General features: G+C 41.1%; 1 protein-coding gene across 2 annotated transcripts in view; it reads left to right on the top strand.

Moving 5' to 3' along the window:
* The window catches only part of atrnl1b (attractin-like 1b), a 1,062,984-nt gene that overhangs the window by 154,117 nt on the left and 890,931 nt on the right, over positions 1 to 17,936 (top strand). For both annotated transcript variants that reach the window (XM_070876576.1, XM_070876575.1), the window contains exon 8: positions 16,956 to 17,211. In XM_070876576.1, the coding sequence (XP_070732677.1) occupies positions 16,956 to 17,211 (256 nt within the window). The remainder of the gene's footprint in view (positions 1 to 16,955; positions 17,212 to 17,936) is intronic.

The raw sequence follows: 17,936 nt of genomic DNA, 5'->3' as shown, positions 1-17,936 counted from the left end.
CACAGACAGAGGCCACCGGTGCTAGATCTTCAATTGTAAAAGAAAGGCTTACATTTATATAGCACCTTTCACGACCACCGGACATCTCAAAGCACTTTACAACCAATGAAGTACCTTTGGAGTGTAGTCACTGTTGTAATGTAGGAAATCTGTACCTGTACTAGTTGATAGCTGTATACACCAATCCCATTTTCCTGCCGTTGCGTCCTTTTTTTGACACAACAAAATAAAATTTACTGCACAGTGCTGTCCAAGACATGCTCTGTAGTTTGTCAAATTATTGAAATTTCAGAAGTTATTCATAATTAGAGGCCAATTCACTAAATATATTCAAAAAGGAGTTAGATGAAGTCCCTTACTACTAGGGGGAATCAAGGGGTATGGCGAGAAAGCAGGAATGGGGTACTGAAATTGCATGTTCAGCCATGAACTCATTGAATGGCGGTGCAGGCTAGAAGGGCCGAATGGCCTACTCCTGCACCTATTTTCTATGTTTCTATCTGGAGGACTTATGTAGAAAATAAATCTCAAGTATCTTGCTAGGTTGAAAACAGTGCCTAATAAGAAAAGCTCATCGATCTCTAACGTGTCTTCAGAAAAAAATGCTGACATGGGCCAAACGGCCTAGGCAAGTACACCATCATCTTTGATTAGTAAGTCATTAAATACTGTGTTTTCCTTGCTTTAAAAACAAATGTATTAATATTCATACTTTACTTAACTGCTGCATGTAGTATGCATGTTGATGATCTATCGCAACATTTTGGAAATCTGAATGTAGAATGTTCATTGCCTATAACATTGCTTGATGTGCATGAAGTAAATGCATTAATTACTGGTTGTATGTGTCTCAAATAGACTTTATGTACTGGCAATGTGTTTACAATGAAGAAAATTACTTATTTAAAGATTTTCTTCATTTTTATTTCCAAAGATGATTATTCCATAGACATGCCATCTGAGATTGCAGCACAAAATGGCATCATTCTTCTGCAAGATGTGAAGGAGGGTGACCATGATTAGAGCATCCTGAAGCTGTTGAAGTGACTGCTGCTGCTGGAGGACATTCATACCTTTGGCACGATCCTTCTCTCTGCCATTTTGGGGATTGCCCCATATGAGCCAGGAAAGATAGTGACATCAGCCACAATGAACACGTTCTGACCTTTCTGCCATCTCAACCACACATCCAAAACTAAGAAGGAAGGCATTGATTGATCTGATGCCTTGGCATGCGAAGGCCCGACCCGGCATTCGGCACAGTGGCCCGACCTGTAAGGACCATCAGCAGGTCGGGGCCTTCAAAGGAGCTGCTGCGGAGGCATACCACTTCAAGGTACAGCGTGTGCTGGTGCAGGAGAGCGACGTCTGTGAAGAGAGTGACTGGATTGGACATCACCATAACCCAGGTCGGTGATTGGAGCATGAGCAGGAGCGGCAAGTGATCGTGGAGCAAGGTGATCGGGACCCAGGAGAGGCGTGAGTTTGGGGCCCAGAAGAGGCGAGGGCCCAGGGCCAGCCCACACCGCATCATGTGTGCGCACTAGGTCCGTGCAGCAGAGCTGGTCTCCAGTCGTCTTGGATAATCCTTGCCACTGGACCAAGACCTAGCTCTGTCAAGCCTGTGTGATAGCTGATGTGCAACGGCCACCACACATTGAAAAAAAAATCCACGCACAGGCATCTTCCACTCTTCAACATGCAGTTCGGGACCTGGAATATTAGGTCCTTCATTGAAAGACCTGTGAACTCATCCCTTTTTGGTGTGGAAGCAAGTCATCATCAATACGAGGGACTGATGATGATGATGATGATGATGATGATTCCTTGGGATGTTGAAAATGTCTTGAAGCTCAGCACTGTGCTATTTGGTCATCAACCAGTCAGCTATCTCCCTACAAGTTTTGAATATTGCGATTTACAGCTCCATTGAGTTCTGGGCCCAAATTTCGGGTCGAGTTGCTCCAATTTTCTTGGAGCAACTAGTTTAGTTTGGAGTATCTTAGAAATTGCAATTCTCGGCATTTAGTTTGCTCCAGTTCTCGTGAGTTAGTTTAGGTTTGTTTTAGTTTAGGTATTTTTTTTCTGTTTTGCAAGTTTCGGCAGCAAAAACTTACTCCAAACTAACTTAGAATGGAGTAAGTGTCCACTTTTGTAAGTTCTGAAAAACCTTACGTAGAGTTAAGTTTAGTGCAGCCACAGCCAGAGACAGGGGCGGGGGGGAGAAACACCCTGCTGAGCCATTGCACATGTGCGCACGCTGTAACGCACATGCGCAAGGGTGCCGACTGTGGAAAAACACGCAGGGCCTTAGCCCCACCCATCTGCAGGCTGGGATCGACTTGCTCCGTTCCAGGGAGACTCCGCTGCGCCACACCACGACCGGAGAATTCCCCGGTAGGATTTCGGCGCACTTTTTATCTCAGACAGGTCACGTAAATCTCGGAGGTGCGCCCTTTGAAGGCCCATCTACAGTTGTCCCTGAAGCAAGATCCTGTTTCGGTACACTTGGTCTGCTACTTCTTCCAAAGTGTGACCATATGGGAGGGCCCTTAGAATGATGGGACCTCCCAAAGCTTAACAGGTGGTTTGGTGTAAATCGTAAATGGATTTTAAAAAATTACTAATAAAATGTACTTCACCCTTAAAAGCTTTTGTGTATTTTTTCCCTACATTATTTCATAGTGAACCTAATTGCCATAACTCAGAATTTCTGAAAACCCGGTTTATTTGACATTTTCCATTTGCTTTAATTAAAAAAATTAATTTAGGAAGTTAACTGTACTTCACTTTGATGCAATTTGAAATATAGGCATAATATGTTCCCAGATTCCTTCTACTTGTAAGTAATGGTTTTAATTTGTGAGCGACGATCATTTTAGTGCTGTGTGTTTACACCCTGATCAGAAAGTGCAAACCAAGCATAATGTACCAAAGCACCCTTGCTGCTTAGTGTTGTTTTCCAATATACATTAAGTAGCCTACAGAATTACTGAGGAATGAAATGTCCCTCCAAAATTTTCAGGCACTGCTCCATCATCCCACAGAGCAGTAATGGACTCCAGCAAGTAGCAGTATGGATTACTAAAAAGTGATTGTGCATGCCACAACATAAAATGGTGCAAGACCAGGATATTTTAAAGCCTATGCTAAATATTTTTCTTAAAGCAAACTAGTTTCTTGCAACAGGACTTTAATATCATAAATCAGAAAAGCAAAATGCTTCTGCATCAATTAAGAAAAACGTGTATTTAAATAGAATAGCCTACTCTGGCTTGTATCCCTTTATTTAAACTAAGTTTGAATTTCCATTGGGTTTCGCTCAATTAACTGTCGAAACTTTGGTGGGAGATCGATGGAGCTTTGGAGAAACAACATAAACAGTGTTGAGTTCTTTTCTCCAGGGTTTCTGTCACTCTTTTGGTGCAAGATTGGGTGAATCTCCATGGAAATTCAGGCCCTTTGACTGGCATATCAAAGAACATAAGAAAACATCAAATATCAAAAGGTTATTTAACCCAACAAATATGCTCTCTTCACATACTATGCCCAACTTGCCCAATAATTCCACCTAAAGGAGAAGGTACTGCAAAATCTCCTTTCATCCACTCTAAAGACAACAACATCAATCGAACATTGCAACTTTTATTATTCAACTCTGATCAGTGTTTTCCACAGTACAACATTTTCAAGGTTGCAGCAGCTCAGTAACCATTGCATTCCACAGAGTAATGTGATCATCTCTCTCTATATACTTTCCTTTTATAACCTTCAGTTCCCATTCCTGTTCAAACTATCAATGGTCCCAATCAATCTATTCAATGGTAAGAAAAAAAAAAGCTGATTCCGCAACATTTCTCTGGTTTAGGTTTTAAAAAAAAAAAATCATACAGAATAAAAAATGAACGAGCTGCTGAATTGAAACAAAAATGCTTGAAAGGAAGTCAGAATTGGAAATTTGGGAATGCCATCAAAGTTTATAGGTGTTGTTTGGAAAGCTGCATCAAAATGGGGCATTGGGACTATAGATGGAATTGCAGACTTGGAATGACACCTGGTGCATTCCTTAAAGGCCCACGCATCAGTTCCTGAAACCACCGGTTGCAAAACCTGAGCTTTAAAACTACCACACTGGATGTCTGGGAAATCTGTGCTGCAGCATGAATGAGATCTGACCGGCATGGATGTTTGAATATTCAAGATGCATTAGAGATCGTGGCAGAAGAGATGAGTAATTGAAATGTATTACTTTTTCATATTTTAAGAAAAGCAACCTTTTTGACCACATCTAAGGGAGGACTTTAAATCTGAACTTCAGGCAATTCCAATACTTTTTCTTAATTACAGATAATCATTTTGATTTCCTCTTTTTAAAGAAATTTCCTTGCAACGGTTAGGCAGCCAATGTTAATGTCCTTGTAATCAAAAGTGTCAAAGCAACCATAGAAATTCATACGCCTAATCTTCCTAACTGTTACGTGTATTTAAGTAAACAACTTTATAATGGATGTCTGTTTATAGACCAGTAATGGGAATATACCTGTATTTGTGGATCAGTTTTGCTTCTCAGAAATTAATAATAAAAAGAAACAGTTTTTGTCTCATGGGCTGTTGTTTAAGAACCACCTTACTGTTTTTTGTAAATGTTAATATTCAGAGATACTGCAATAGATACCAGAACCGTTAGGCTTCCGGAATTGTGAAACATTACAATGGCATTTTGCTGAATTTGGGAGGTAATGTACTTGTAACATCAAATGCATCAGTAGTTATTGTGCAAAATCAACCTTGTTTTCTGGTATTTCCTATTTCCGGGTTTTTCTTTTAACATTTCAACTGATGATTTAACAATGGGATTTTTGTCAAGATGTACTAAATTGAAGATCAGAAAAATCTATGATTAAGAAATAATGTGGAGTGGAAATACTACTTTATTAATGCTGAGCGTAAAATGTTAACATGACCTCCAGTTGTAAGTGAGTGCTATATTCGGTTCTGTCAAAAATAATTGGGCAGCATTGGTGTAATCCTCTGGAGTCGACGATGAGGCGAGTGCAGAGTGTTTTTGATCAAACTTTTTGAGTGTCATATTTTCTTTCCAGTTCAGTTCTCTTAAATTTCTTTTTATGAAAATAAATCCCTTTTTCCCTTAATCTTTTGTAATGTCATTGCAAATATGTACATAGGCTGGTAATTGTTAGCGAAATTTCCTTTTTAACCTCGGGCACGATGGTTACCCCTGTAGTGAATAAAATTGACTGGATTTATCTCCGGGCTTGAAGGAAGAATTTTTTTTGAATCTGACAGCCCAGGTGTACTTTCTTGACAGTGATATACCAGCATTTGTTGCTGTCACAGTTTCTCTCCTTACATCACAACTCTTCCTCTTTCAACTACTTTGGGAGTGTGACCAATGAAATCTGGAGAGGAATATATGATGGAAGTTAGATTGCTACTGAGATGCAATAGTAGCCTTTACTCTTTGGCTGGATCAACATTCTCTTCCTGAGAAAAACTAAATTTTTCAATACAGCAGTACAAAAGGGGCAGCAAAACTATATATTAAGCATCCTTTTGGGCACTTGCTGGAGCTTGAATTGATATCCGTGCAAGTATAAAGCACCAAGCCGACCATGGGTGGAAAACTGTGCCGTTGAAATTTCTAAGAATTGGGGGGTGGGGAGGGCAGAGAGTGTGGAAGTACCTGCCCGCCCGACAGAAAATAAAGACCCTGGTTTGAACCATAGGCTGAGTTAGCTACTCTCTCTGGAGAGCCACTAGGATTGGCCTTTATGCCCTGGATTAGGGAGAGCAAAATGAACTAGTATTCTCCTGATTTGCTCTCCAGCAGCTTCTGCTGGTAATGCATGTAGGTAGCAAGGACAGGACTAGACTGGACTCAGCTATGATACCCCTATGGCTAAATAACCTGCTGGCCCTGTCAAGCCTCTCATATGAATGGCGAATTGGAGGGCAACTACCCAAGCAAGGAGTCTGTGACAATGTGTTACTGATGCCCTCCCATTTCTCACCGAAGAAATGAGTGGCCAGCAGTGGAAAATGTGGGGGGGAAGGCTGATTTTTGGACACCTACGGCACCCCGAAGCAATTTTCAGATTAGCTTGTAAACTGGTGCACAACATGCCTGTCTACAATGAGTGGAGTCAATGAACATAGGAAAAATTGGGTCCTATATTAAATGTGATAATACATTTGCAATTTGCAAATACAAATATACAGAGCATGCGCCATGCACGCTCTGTCATTTGGTATCAGGCAGACAGCGACCTTCCCAGTGGTTAGCAAAGAGGCTGCTCCAGAGAATGGGAATTTGGAGAATTTTTCTGGGTCCAGGAGGAGGATGGATGCTGTGGCCCACTGCCTGCCAACTCCTGGGTGGGCACCTACCCATCCCAATTACTTCTGGCTCAGCTGCTGGATTTCCTGCAATCTCCACCCCCATATGCTGGGAATTGCCCACTCGCACTCATTTAGTGCTAACCCAAATTAGGCGGACGAGGCCTGACACCAAAAATGGTCCGAACCTCACAACACTGTCTTTGGATGGGCGGTGTTATGTATATAATGACTCAAAAGACTTGTTACTGTAAGCTCACTCAGGTGTAAACCTGGTCCACTTTATTCGCGCCCAAAGTGACTACAAGACATGGTACCAGCATTTATATACCAGGGCCCGCACACACGTGCGTACAGCCCGATGACCTCCGACAGTGGCGCCTCCTGGTGTTCAGTGACCCCAAACATCAATACATGACAACATCCCACTTCAAGATCTTAGTATCAGTTTCTTTACAAATTAAGATGGTCTGGGGCTTTCCGCTCACTAGTTGATCGTCTCAGTTCAACTCCAGTTCTGGGCGAGCGTTCTGAGTCAGTTATGACTGGAGGCTGAGTAGCCGATCTGATGGAGAGTGGTAATGACCATGAGTCAGAGGCTGAAAGTCCAGGTTCGGTAATGACCGCAAAGTCCTCTGATGAATGACCGTTGGTTGGTCACTGACGGCATCTTCCTCAAGCGGTTCCAGTTCATCCGTGTGCCGCAATTTCACTTGATCAACATGTTTTCTGCATGTTTGCCCATTCTTGAGCTCAACAATAATCATTCTGTTACCTTCCTTGGTTGTGATAGCACCGGCGATCCGCTTTGGACCTTGACCATACTTCAATATATATAAACCGGATAATTGACAGAAATATCACGTGACGCAGCAACATGATCATGATACAATTGCTGACTTTGACGTCTGTTTTCAACACAGTCGGTCAAATCGGGATGAACAAGAGAGAGCTTGGTCTTGAGACTTCTCCATCAGCGGAGATCCTGGTAAGCGTGTGCGGTCTTGTCCTGTATCTAAGCAATATGCGTGACAAACTAGTCTGCAGTGAACTCGTTTCATGCTCTGCTTGATCGTTTGAACAGCACGCTCTGCTTGACCATTAGAAGCAGATTTGAATGGGGCTGATCTCACATGTTTAATACCATTGAGTTTTATGAACTCTTGAAACTCCAGACTTGTGAAGCAAGATCTGTTGTCGCTCACAGCAATGTCAGTCAAACCGTGAGAGCAAATATGACACGAAGGCTCTCAATGGTAGCTATGGACATGCTGGATGACATCATAATACACTCTATCCACTTTGAATATGCATCCACCACAACAAAAAAACATCTTTCCCAGGAAAGGGCCCGCAAAATCGATATGTATCCTTGACCATGGTTTAGATGGCCACGACCAAAGACTCAGCGGAGATTCCGCTGGTACTTTACTTAGCTGCATGCAAGTATTGCACTGATGCACACACGATTCCAGATCAGAGTTAATTCCAGGCCATCAAACATGAGCCCTGGCAGTGGCATTCATCATGACAATGCCAGGATGAGTGCCATGTAGTTCACGTACAAATCTTTCTCTGCCTTTCTTGGGCATAACAACACGATTACCCCACAGTAGACATTCTGACTGGACAGTTATGCTTTGCGACGGTTGTAAGATTTGGTCTCATAAATCTCCATGGGTATTGCAGACCAATCACCACTGAGGACACAACATTTTACAACAGATAAAATAGGGTCATGGCTGGTCCAGATTCTAACTTATTGAGCAGTGACAGGGATACCTTCACTCTCAAAAGCCTCCATTACTAACAGTAGATCTGCAGGTTGAGGCATCTCCATATCAGGTGTGGGCAAAGGCAGACGACTCAGTGCGTCAGCACTATTCTCAGTGTCCAGTCTGTGACGAATAACATAATCATAGGCAGACAGCGTCAACGCCCACTTCTGAATGCGGGACGATGCATTGGTATTAATACCTTTGTTTTCCGAAAACAGTGAAATGAGTGGCTTGTGATCCGTTTCAAGTTCAAAGCGAAGACCAAACAGGTACTGGTGCATTTTTTTTAACCCCATACACACAGGCCAAAGCTTCTTTTTCTACCATGCTGTAAGCTCTTTCCGCTTTTGACAAACTTCTCGAAGCATACGTAGCAGGTTGTAATTTACCCGACTCATTTACTTGTTGGAGTATACAGCTAACCCCATATGATGAAGCATCATAGGCCAATGCAAGGCGCTTACACGGATCATAGTGAACAAGCAGCTTGTTTGAATAGAGCAGATTCTTATCTTTCTCCAAAAGCTCAATCTTGAGATACACCCCAGACCCAGTTGTCACCCTTTCTGAGCAGCATGTGCAGTGGCTCGAGTAAAGTGCTCACTACAGGTAAAAAAAAATTACCAAAGTAGTTGAGTAGCCCAAGGAATGAATGCAGCTCCATCACATTCTGCAGCCTGGGTACATTTTTGATGGCCTTGGTTTTCAAATCCGTAGGCCTGATTCCTTCAGCAGCAATCTTCCTCCCCAGGAATTCAACTTCAGGTGCCATGAAGACACACTTTGAACGTTTCAGCCTGAGTCCTACTTTGTCCAGTCGATGTCGAACTTCCTCCAGGATGTTCGGATGTTCAGATGTTCAGCAGTGTCATGACCTGTGACCAGAATTTCATCTTGAAACATGACAGTTCCAGGGACGGACTTTAGTCGACTTTCCGTAATCCTCTGAAATATGGCTGCAGCCAAACGAATTCCAAAAGGACACCTGTTGTAGACAAACAGTCCTTTATGGGTGTTGATGCAGGTAAGTTGCTTCGAAGTGTTGACAAGCTCCTGTGTCATATAGGCCGACGTCCAATCCAGTTTAGTGAACGACTTTCCACCAGCTAACATGGCGAACAGGTCATCAGCTCTCGGTAACGGATACTGATCCTGTTTCGAAACTTGGTTAATCGTAATGCATCCCAGCGCATTAAAAGAGATGGCGGAAGTTATAGCAGATGCATTCGTTATAATCTACCAAAATTCTCTGGACTCTGGGGAGGTACCATCGGATTGGAAAGCAACTTATGTAACGCCTCTGTTTAAAAAAGGGGGGCAGACAAAAGGCAGGTAACTGTAGGCCAGTTAGTTTAACATCTGTAGTGGGGAAAATGCTTGAAGCTATCATTAAGGAAGAAATAGCGAGATATCTAGATAGGAATAGTGCAATCAAGCAGACGTAACATGGATTCATGAAGGGGAAATCATGTTTAACTAATTTACTGGAATTCTTTGAGGATATAACGAGCATGGTGGATAGAGGTGTACTGATGGATGTGGTGTATTTGGATTTCCTAAAGGCATTTGATAAGGTGCCACACAAAAGGTTACTGCAGAAGATAAAGGTACGCGGAGTCAGAGGAAATGTATTGGCATGGATAGAGAATTGGCTAACTAATAGAAAGCAGAGAGTCGGGATAAATGGGTCCTTTTCAGGTTGGCAATCGGTAGTTAGTGGTGTGCCACAGGGATCAGTGCTGGGACCACAACTGTTTACAATATACATAGATGACCTGGAAGAGGGGACAGTGTAGTGCAACAACATTTTCAGATGACACAAATATTAGTGGGAAAGCGGGTTGTGTAGACGAGAGGCTGCAAAGAGATTTAGATAGGTTAAGCGAATGGGCTAAGGTTTGGCAGATGGAATACAATGTTGGAAAATGTGAGGTCATCCACCTTGGGGGAAAAAAAAACAGTAAAAGGGAATATTATTTGAATGGGGAGAAATTACAACATGCTGCGGTGCAGAGGGACCTGGGGGTCCTTGTGCATGAATCCCAAAAAGTTAGTTTGCAGATGCAGCAGGTAATCAGGAAGGCGAATGGAATGTTGCCCTTCATTGCGAGAGGGATAGAGTACAAAAGCAGGGAGGTCCTTCTGCAACTGTACAGGGTATTGGTGAGGCCGCACCTGGAGTACTGCATGCAGTTTTGGTCACCTTATTTAAGGAAGGATATACTAGCTTTGGAGGGGGTACAGAGACGATTCACTAGGCTGATTCCGGAGATGAGAGGGTTACCTTATGATGATAGATTGAGAAGACTGGGTCTTTACTCGTTGGAGTTCAGAAGGATGAGGGGTGATCTTATGGAAACATTTAAAATAATGAAAGGGATAGACAAGATAGAGGCAGAGAGGCTGTTTCCACTGGTCGGGGAGACTAGAACTAGGGGGCACAGCCTCAAAATACGGGGGAGCCAATTAAAACCGAGTTGAGAAGGAATTTCTTCTCCCAGAGGGTTGTGAATCTGTTGAATTCTCTGCCCAAGGAAGCAGTTGAGGCTAGCTCATTGAATGTATTCAAATCACAGATAGATTTTTAACCAATAATGGAATTAAGGGTTATGGGGAGCGGGCGGGTAAGTGGAACTGAGTGCACGGCCAGATCAGCCATGATCTTGTTGAATGGCGGAGCAAGCTCGAGGGTCTAGATGGCCTACTCCTGTTCCTAGTTCTTATGTAACCTTGTAGTCTCCACAATTCCTGACAGTGCCATCACTCTTCAACACAGGAACAATAGGACTGGCCCACTCGTTAAACTCGACCGGTGATATGACCCCTTCACATTAGAGTCTCTTCAGCTCAATTTCAACCTTCGACCTCATCATATAGAGAATAGACAGGCCTTGCATCAGAATCCAGATGAATCTGCACCTTGGCTCCCGTAAAATTTCCAATGCCCGGTTCAAACAAAGAAGGAAACTTCTTCAACACTTGAGCACACGAAGTGTCATCCAGCGACGACAATACTTTGATATCGTTCCAATTCCACTTGATTTTCTCGAACCAATTTCTGCCGAACAGCGTTGGACCATTGCCTGGGACGATCCATAACGGAAGATCATGAACCACGCCATCCATCATATGACACCTTGACAACTGCACTGCCAATCACTGGTATGAGTTCCTTGGAATAAGTACGCAACTTGGCATTGACTGGACTCTGCTTAGGCTTCACCGCCTCAGTGTCCTACAGCTTGTCAAATGTCCTTTGGCTCATTATCGACTGACTCGCACCCGTGTCCAGCTCCATTGATACCGGCATGCCATTCAGTTTCACTAACTATTATCGGCTGGCTCTTTCCCAAGAATGAATACAGACCATATACTTCCTCGGGTTGTGCACAACCCCAAACATCAATACATGACGGGCAGTGCCACCACTTTGCTGATTTCTTGCCTGTTGTGGCTAGAAGTTAAAAACTGTCCCAATGTCTTAAGGAGGGAAGAGGAGAAATGATCTAATAAAATACATTATGGAAAAAAGATGTTGTTTCTCTCCTTCTCCTACCACATCTCAATTTCCCTCTAACCCACCCGACTTCTCCCATTTTCCTTCTCTCCATTCATCTGCTTTCTCCTCCCCTCTCTACTGCACTCTCTCCCTCTCTACCCCACCGCTGCTCACTCCCTCCCTCCCTTGCTCTATTGTGCTCCCCTGCCCCCTTTCCTGCTCTCCGCTCTGCTCTGCTATAGCAAGCATTTCCCTTAGGAGCCTCACTCACTTCCATAATGGCCCAGATTGTCCTGTCAAAATAACTGAGGCAAATGATGCCTATGGAAATGGTACAGCAACTTCAGGTGACGGGCAGGTGCCCTGTTAAACTCAAATATCCAAAAGCTGTTGTCCGACTTATGCTGCTCCTCTGTTAGCTTCGCAAAAACAACTCGATGTCTGCCTCACCATTGAAATGCTTTGAATTGCGTGCAGTTGCTGTATTTGGCACGGTAGATACAAACTAAACTCGTCACAGAAAGTGAAGTCTTGTCCATTCCTGTCTAAATACTCTTACCGACATGATGAGTGTTAATTACAAGTGTGGCGTCTCATTCCTTCAGGTTTTAATTGTTGATGGAGATTTAAAATATTTCAAATTTAAATATTTTTTACTTTTGCTTTGTCTCTTTTTCTGTCTCTTAACCCAATCTCTCTCTCTCCCTTTATTTCGCTCTCTACCTGATTTGACACTGTGTTTACCCACTCTAATTTACACTTCCTTCTCAGTCCTTGTGCTGTTAATTTCTCAATTCTTCAATCTGATTGGTTAAAGAGTCTCATGTCCTGTTCACTCAGGTCCCAGATGCCCGGTTTCCCTCTTAAAAAATCTAAATGTGCAAGGGCAAGTCTAACTAATGGCAGATGCCATTCGATTCCCTCCTGCAGCAAAATCTGCCCATTGCTTTTTCTTGCTTTTTTTATCCATGGTGCTGAAAATAACCATGGCCCATTTGACAGTCTGAAGATTTAAGTGACTTTGGTGAGCTGGGACATAAATTAGGAAAGGAGGAGAAATCCTAAATTGAATAATGGGGATGATTTTTTTTTTCCCTGTGATTAATTGGCACTGCAACTTCAACTATGATGGAAAGCTCTGGATCATGCTGGAAAGAGTTAATATCGTTCTTCCAGAGTAATTAGTTTCAGGATTATGCAAATTTACCTTGCAATTATATTTTGGTTTCAGTTTGATTTGTTGGCACTTCTAGGGAATAAATCCTGTCTAGTGACACAAAGTCAGTGACTTTCACACATTTGAGTTCAGGAAAAATAATTATACTCAAAGCAGCTTGTCAAAAGCGTAGAACCATGTGCGCAGTCAAGCATACAGGCAGATAGTTACATGGCTAGATGGATAAAGAAGATTAATAAAACCAAATCAATGTAGATCTAAAAGAAATAGCCAGAAACCGGTTTAATTTTTACCTATACATCTTTGGACATTGACAACTCGGCACCATTGTTGGCATGTATTATTTATTAAAATCACTTTTCAGAGTAGGTGTAATATTATAGCTTTGTTTCCAGTTTCAGTTAGATAGCAGTCTTTCCATGGTTGACTTTCACATACAGAGCCCTGGCATTTTTCTTTTTAAATTTACCAATGTACGATATTGTCTGTATGGTCTTCACCCAACACTCAGTCTAAATATACGAATATGTAATCATGCTTTATTTAAAAAAAAATGCAATTTCATATTATTTGCATTTAGGTTGTGAGCTGTCTATCCTGGTCTTATAAAACTGTATAAACAGTGGAACAATAGGAAATGTTGCTCTCCTAGATCCTTACTTTATCTCTTCTTTCATCCACCATTCTTCCTGCAATCTCTCCTGAATAATTTTGTTTTACTTTGCTTTTTGTTTATCTCCTTGTGTGCCTACTTCCAATTAACTGTACTGATTATGATAGAGCTGCCACAAAGCAAGTGATGGACCACAGAACATCAAGTTGGATATTAACATGCAAATTCTTGCACATTTTAAATAATTAAAACTAATTTTCAAAATTAATGTACATAACTAACATTTCATTCATGCTTGAGAATTACTCATTAATTGCACATTAACATGGATTTATCCATATTGAATTCCATTACTTAAGCAGTCATTTACCTCTGCAAAATCTTTTGTTGTTTCTTTCCAATGTCCTTTTGTTTCTGAAGGTGTTGACTTATGTTAGGGTATAGGATTCCTCTGGCATCTCTCAAGTGACTGTTTTCAATGTGCAAGCCTGAATGATAAATGTCAGCATGCCATTTTGATTGTGGATGGTATTTCACCCAAGGCTCATTCTATCATACCTCTACATTCACATGTAATCATTTTCCAGAAGGGGCCACTTGACATATGCGGTAACAGGACAGATGCCTTCGGCAGCCCATATTAGATTTAATAATGAGCCTGATTTAGTTAATAGTCTAACAGTGCATCAATATTTATCGAATGGTAAGTGAGTGCGGTGGAGAGAGTGCGGTACAGGGGAGAAATGTTGGAGCTGCACTCGTCCAGACAAGTGGAGAGTATTTCATCACACTCCTGACCTGTTTTTGTAGATGGTGGAAAGGCTTTGGGAAGTCAGGCGGTGAGACACTTTCCACAAAATACCCAGCCTCTGACCTCTTGTTGTCATAGTATTTATGTGATTGGTCCAGTTAAGATTCTGGTATATGGTGACACCCAGGATGTTGATGGCGTGGGATTCGGTGATTGTGATGCTGTTGAATGTCAAGGGGCGGTGGTTAGACTCTTGCTTGTTAGAGGTAATCATTGCCTGGCTCTTGTGTGGTGCGAATATTACTTGCCACTTACCTGCCCAAGCCTGAATGTCATCCAGGTCTTGCTGCATGCGGGTATGGACTGCTCCATTATCTCGTGGCAGATCTCTTCGCTGCAAATTGCTGAATTTTTTACAAACTTATAATGGCGAGTGTGATTAATTTCACTCTCTTAACTCAATTAATTTGTTTGTTTAGATTTAGGAATACTTTAATTCCTCCACAATCAATATGATTAAAATTAATTACAATTGTTTTCATGTTTGAGTAACTTGTCAAAAAGAAAACCAAATATAAAATTGATCAGATGTAGTCCATTTTTCATTTAAGTTCACTCTACCACAATCCAAGGTATCTACAAAATCAATACTCTCCTTTTTATTTAATATTGAAGTAATCACTCATGCTTTCGATGGCCACAGATATCACCGAAAGCTATTCAAATACAGTACAACTAATATATGTTGGTATATTTGGAAAAATGTGGTATGTGAATGAAGATAAAATGCTTGTCATAATTTAGAAATTAGGAAAGTGAGTGTAAGGAATGTTATAATAGCCATTGGCATCATGATAATTGCTTTTATGTTCTATTTTGCCACCAGAGTGCAGTGTTGTTTTCTGTTAGCTATTTGATTTGTGTTGGAACAACAATCATGCACCAACAGCAACTTGCATTTATATAGCGTCTTTGATGAAGCAAAACGTCCCAAGAACGATATCAATAAAAATATTTTTGACACCAAGCCAGGAGATCTTCTAGTTTAAAAAAAACAAATTACACAGATACAATCTCTCTACTGGTGCAGCAGATTATCTGTGGTGTAATATTTTAGACCAGACTGCCTTGCTTGGTTGAACTGGTCAGCATCGAGGTTGCTAGTTGCTCTTCTGCTTAAGAATACAATTGGTGAGAAAAGAAAAGAGGAGTTAACTATCCAGCATAAAAGTTAGAAGTCCTGTACCGGATCTATAACCAAAAAATGTTTGAGATGAGTTGACAATTTAGCTGGTAATTACAAGAATAAAAGCACAGATTGCGCAATCATCTTTTATGTGTTCTCAGGGTGTGAGTGACCCTGCTTCATTGCTCATCCCCAGTTGTCCTGAGAGGTGGTGGGGGGCGGTTGCAGAATGAATTCTGTATATTAAAAATGCTTTAGAATTAAAGAACGTTCTATTAATTATTTTCAAATCTGTGCAAATAAATAACTTAAACCATGTGATTTTAAGATATTATCTGACGACTCGGTTTGTCCTGTTAGCTATCATGTGTTCTATTGAATGTGTTTTTGGATTATTTGACCGCAGCAAAATGGTGATACAGTGGTAGCATAAACTGAAAAGAAAGAAGGACTTGCATTTATATAGAGCCTTCATGACCACCAGATGTCCCAAAGCACTTTTTGAAGTGTAGTCCCTGTTGTCATATAGGAAATGCGGCAGCCAAATTGCGCACAGCAAGCTTTGATGAACAGCAATGTGATAATTACCAGAATCTATTTTAGTGATGTTGTTTGAGGGGTAAATATTGGCTAGGACTCTGGGGACAACTCCCCTGCACTTCTTCAAAATAATGTCATAGGATCCTTTCCATCCACCTGAAAGCAGATGGGGTCTCGGTTTAACATTTCATCCAAAAGACGGCACCTCTGACAGTGTACTAGAGTATCAGCCCAGACACTCCAGTGCAGTGTCGACAGTGACAATAATGTAAACTATTTCAAATGGTGCTTTATTAAAATTAAATATCAAGTGGAATGTGGTCCAAAGCAAGGTTTTATCACAGGTACCTGAATTTCACTATTAGGAACTGGTTAAATAAGCTATTTCAAACTTTCCCAATTATCATGATTTGCATACCATATTTGCTATAAAAACCTACAGTATTGTGTCATAGTTTTTGGAAGGGCTGCATGAGCATTGCTGTGCTGCAACATATTGGAGCTCCAAAGAAGTGTGTGGGAAAAAAAAAAGGATGTTGGTTTGCATCTGTAATTCTTCACAATGAATTCTTCGTCAATGTGGCAGAAAATGCCCCCATTTGGGACCAGAGAACACCCTGGGCCCAAATAATAAATTTCTAGTCTGATTGCTGATAGTGGCCCGTAATTATAGTTTTTTTATATTCACTTAGGCAAATGTTAAGCTACAGACTATTTACCATTGGTGTGAATCAATATGTCTTGAACTATGTAATTAAAAAGTGAATCTTTGATATAATGGAATAATATTTGATCTTATTTTCAAGTTAACGACTTTTGTCTGTGAAGTAAGATGTATTCCTTGAACTCTGCTGTTTAATTTGATTCAGTTTTTAAACCTCATTGAATTGATTGGGTATTGCCAGTGGAGGTTAAGGCAGAAGTTCAATGCAATGATTAGAAAGAAAGCTTTGACTTGTCCACTTAAAAAAAAATGTAATGTGATGCACATAAACAAAAGTCATTGATGATCCCTTTAATTAATTTTATTTAAGTGACATTTCTTCCTTTCCAGGATGATATTTACATGTATGGAGGAAAAATTGATACTGATAATGGAAATATCACAAATGAACTATGGATCTTCAATATCCCCACTTTAACATGGACTAAAAAGACACCAACAGTTCTAGCCCATGGCCAACAGTATGATGTGGAAGGACATTCTGCACATATCATTGAAATGGATAGTGGAGATGTCATCATGATCATCATTTTTGGATATTCGGCACTTTATGGTTACATAAACAGTGTTCAGGAATACAATATAAGTAAGTAATTTGTATGAGTGCTTTGAATGCCCGAAAAGTATCGTGAAATCAGTTCATCATACCAGGTGCATAGGTGTGGAAAATGATGCAAAACCTTCTAATGGAAAGATATAACACAATATGATAACTGAGAATCTTTTAGCAGTTAAAGCGTCAATGGCCTAGAAATTCGTCTCGGGCAGTGGCTGATCAGGCGCTGATCACAATATCAGACGCTGCGTATAACAGGCGGCCGATCCAATACCGCCTGTTGTGTGCCACCGCCTGAAACAAAGTTCTAGGCCAGTGCCTTTAATTATTTCTAACTAGTTACTTTCTTTTAGAGCAAAGACAAGATACAAGAAGACTCCCCTGTAATTCTGAGCAGGAGAAGAGAAGCAGGTTTGCTTTCTTCACATCTGCCAGCGAGATCCTCCCATCACGTGTAAATTCTTAACATAATCACTGAGCGCAAAGCTACTAATAGACATATGTCTTGTAAAAAAAAATTGCCCTAGATCTGTCTTTTTAAAAAAAAATCAAAACAAGGAATCCTTTGCTACTAAGTGGATGGGCTGCATAAAGAGTCCCATGTTAGACATCATTGAAGCACATTCATCTAAATGAAAGTTACATTTGTTGAGCTCTGCACATGAGCCCTGCAAAATTAAAGCTTACCCTGAAGAGGAGAGCTGCTACCAAATAACAATGTGCCTCCAGAACCTTTTTAGTTTTAGTATTCCTTA

The sequence above is a fragment of the Pristiophorus japonicus genome, chromosome 3, assembly GCF_044704955.1.
Source record: "Pristiophorus japonicus isolate sPriJap1 chromosome 3, sPriJap1.hap1, whole genome shotgun sequence".
Taxonomy (NCBI): domain Eukaryota; kingdom Metazoa; phylum Chordata; class Chondrichthyes; family Pristiophoridae; genus Pristiophorus; species Pristiophorus japonicus.
The sequence above is the reverse complement of the archived record's forward strand: the minus strand, read 5'-3'. Positions and strand labels throughout refer to the sequence as shown.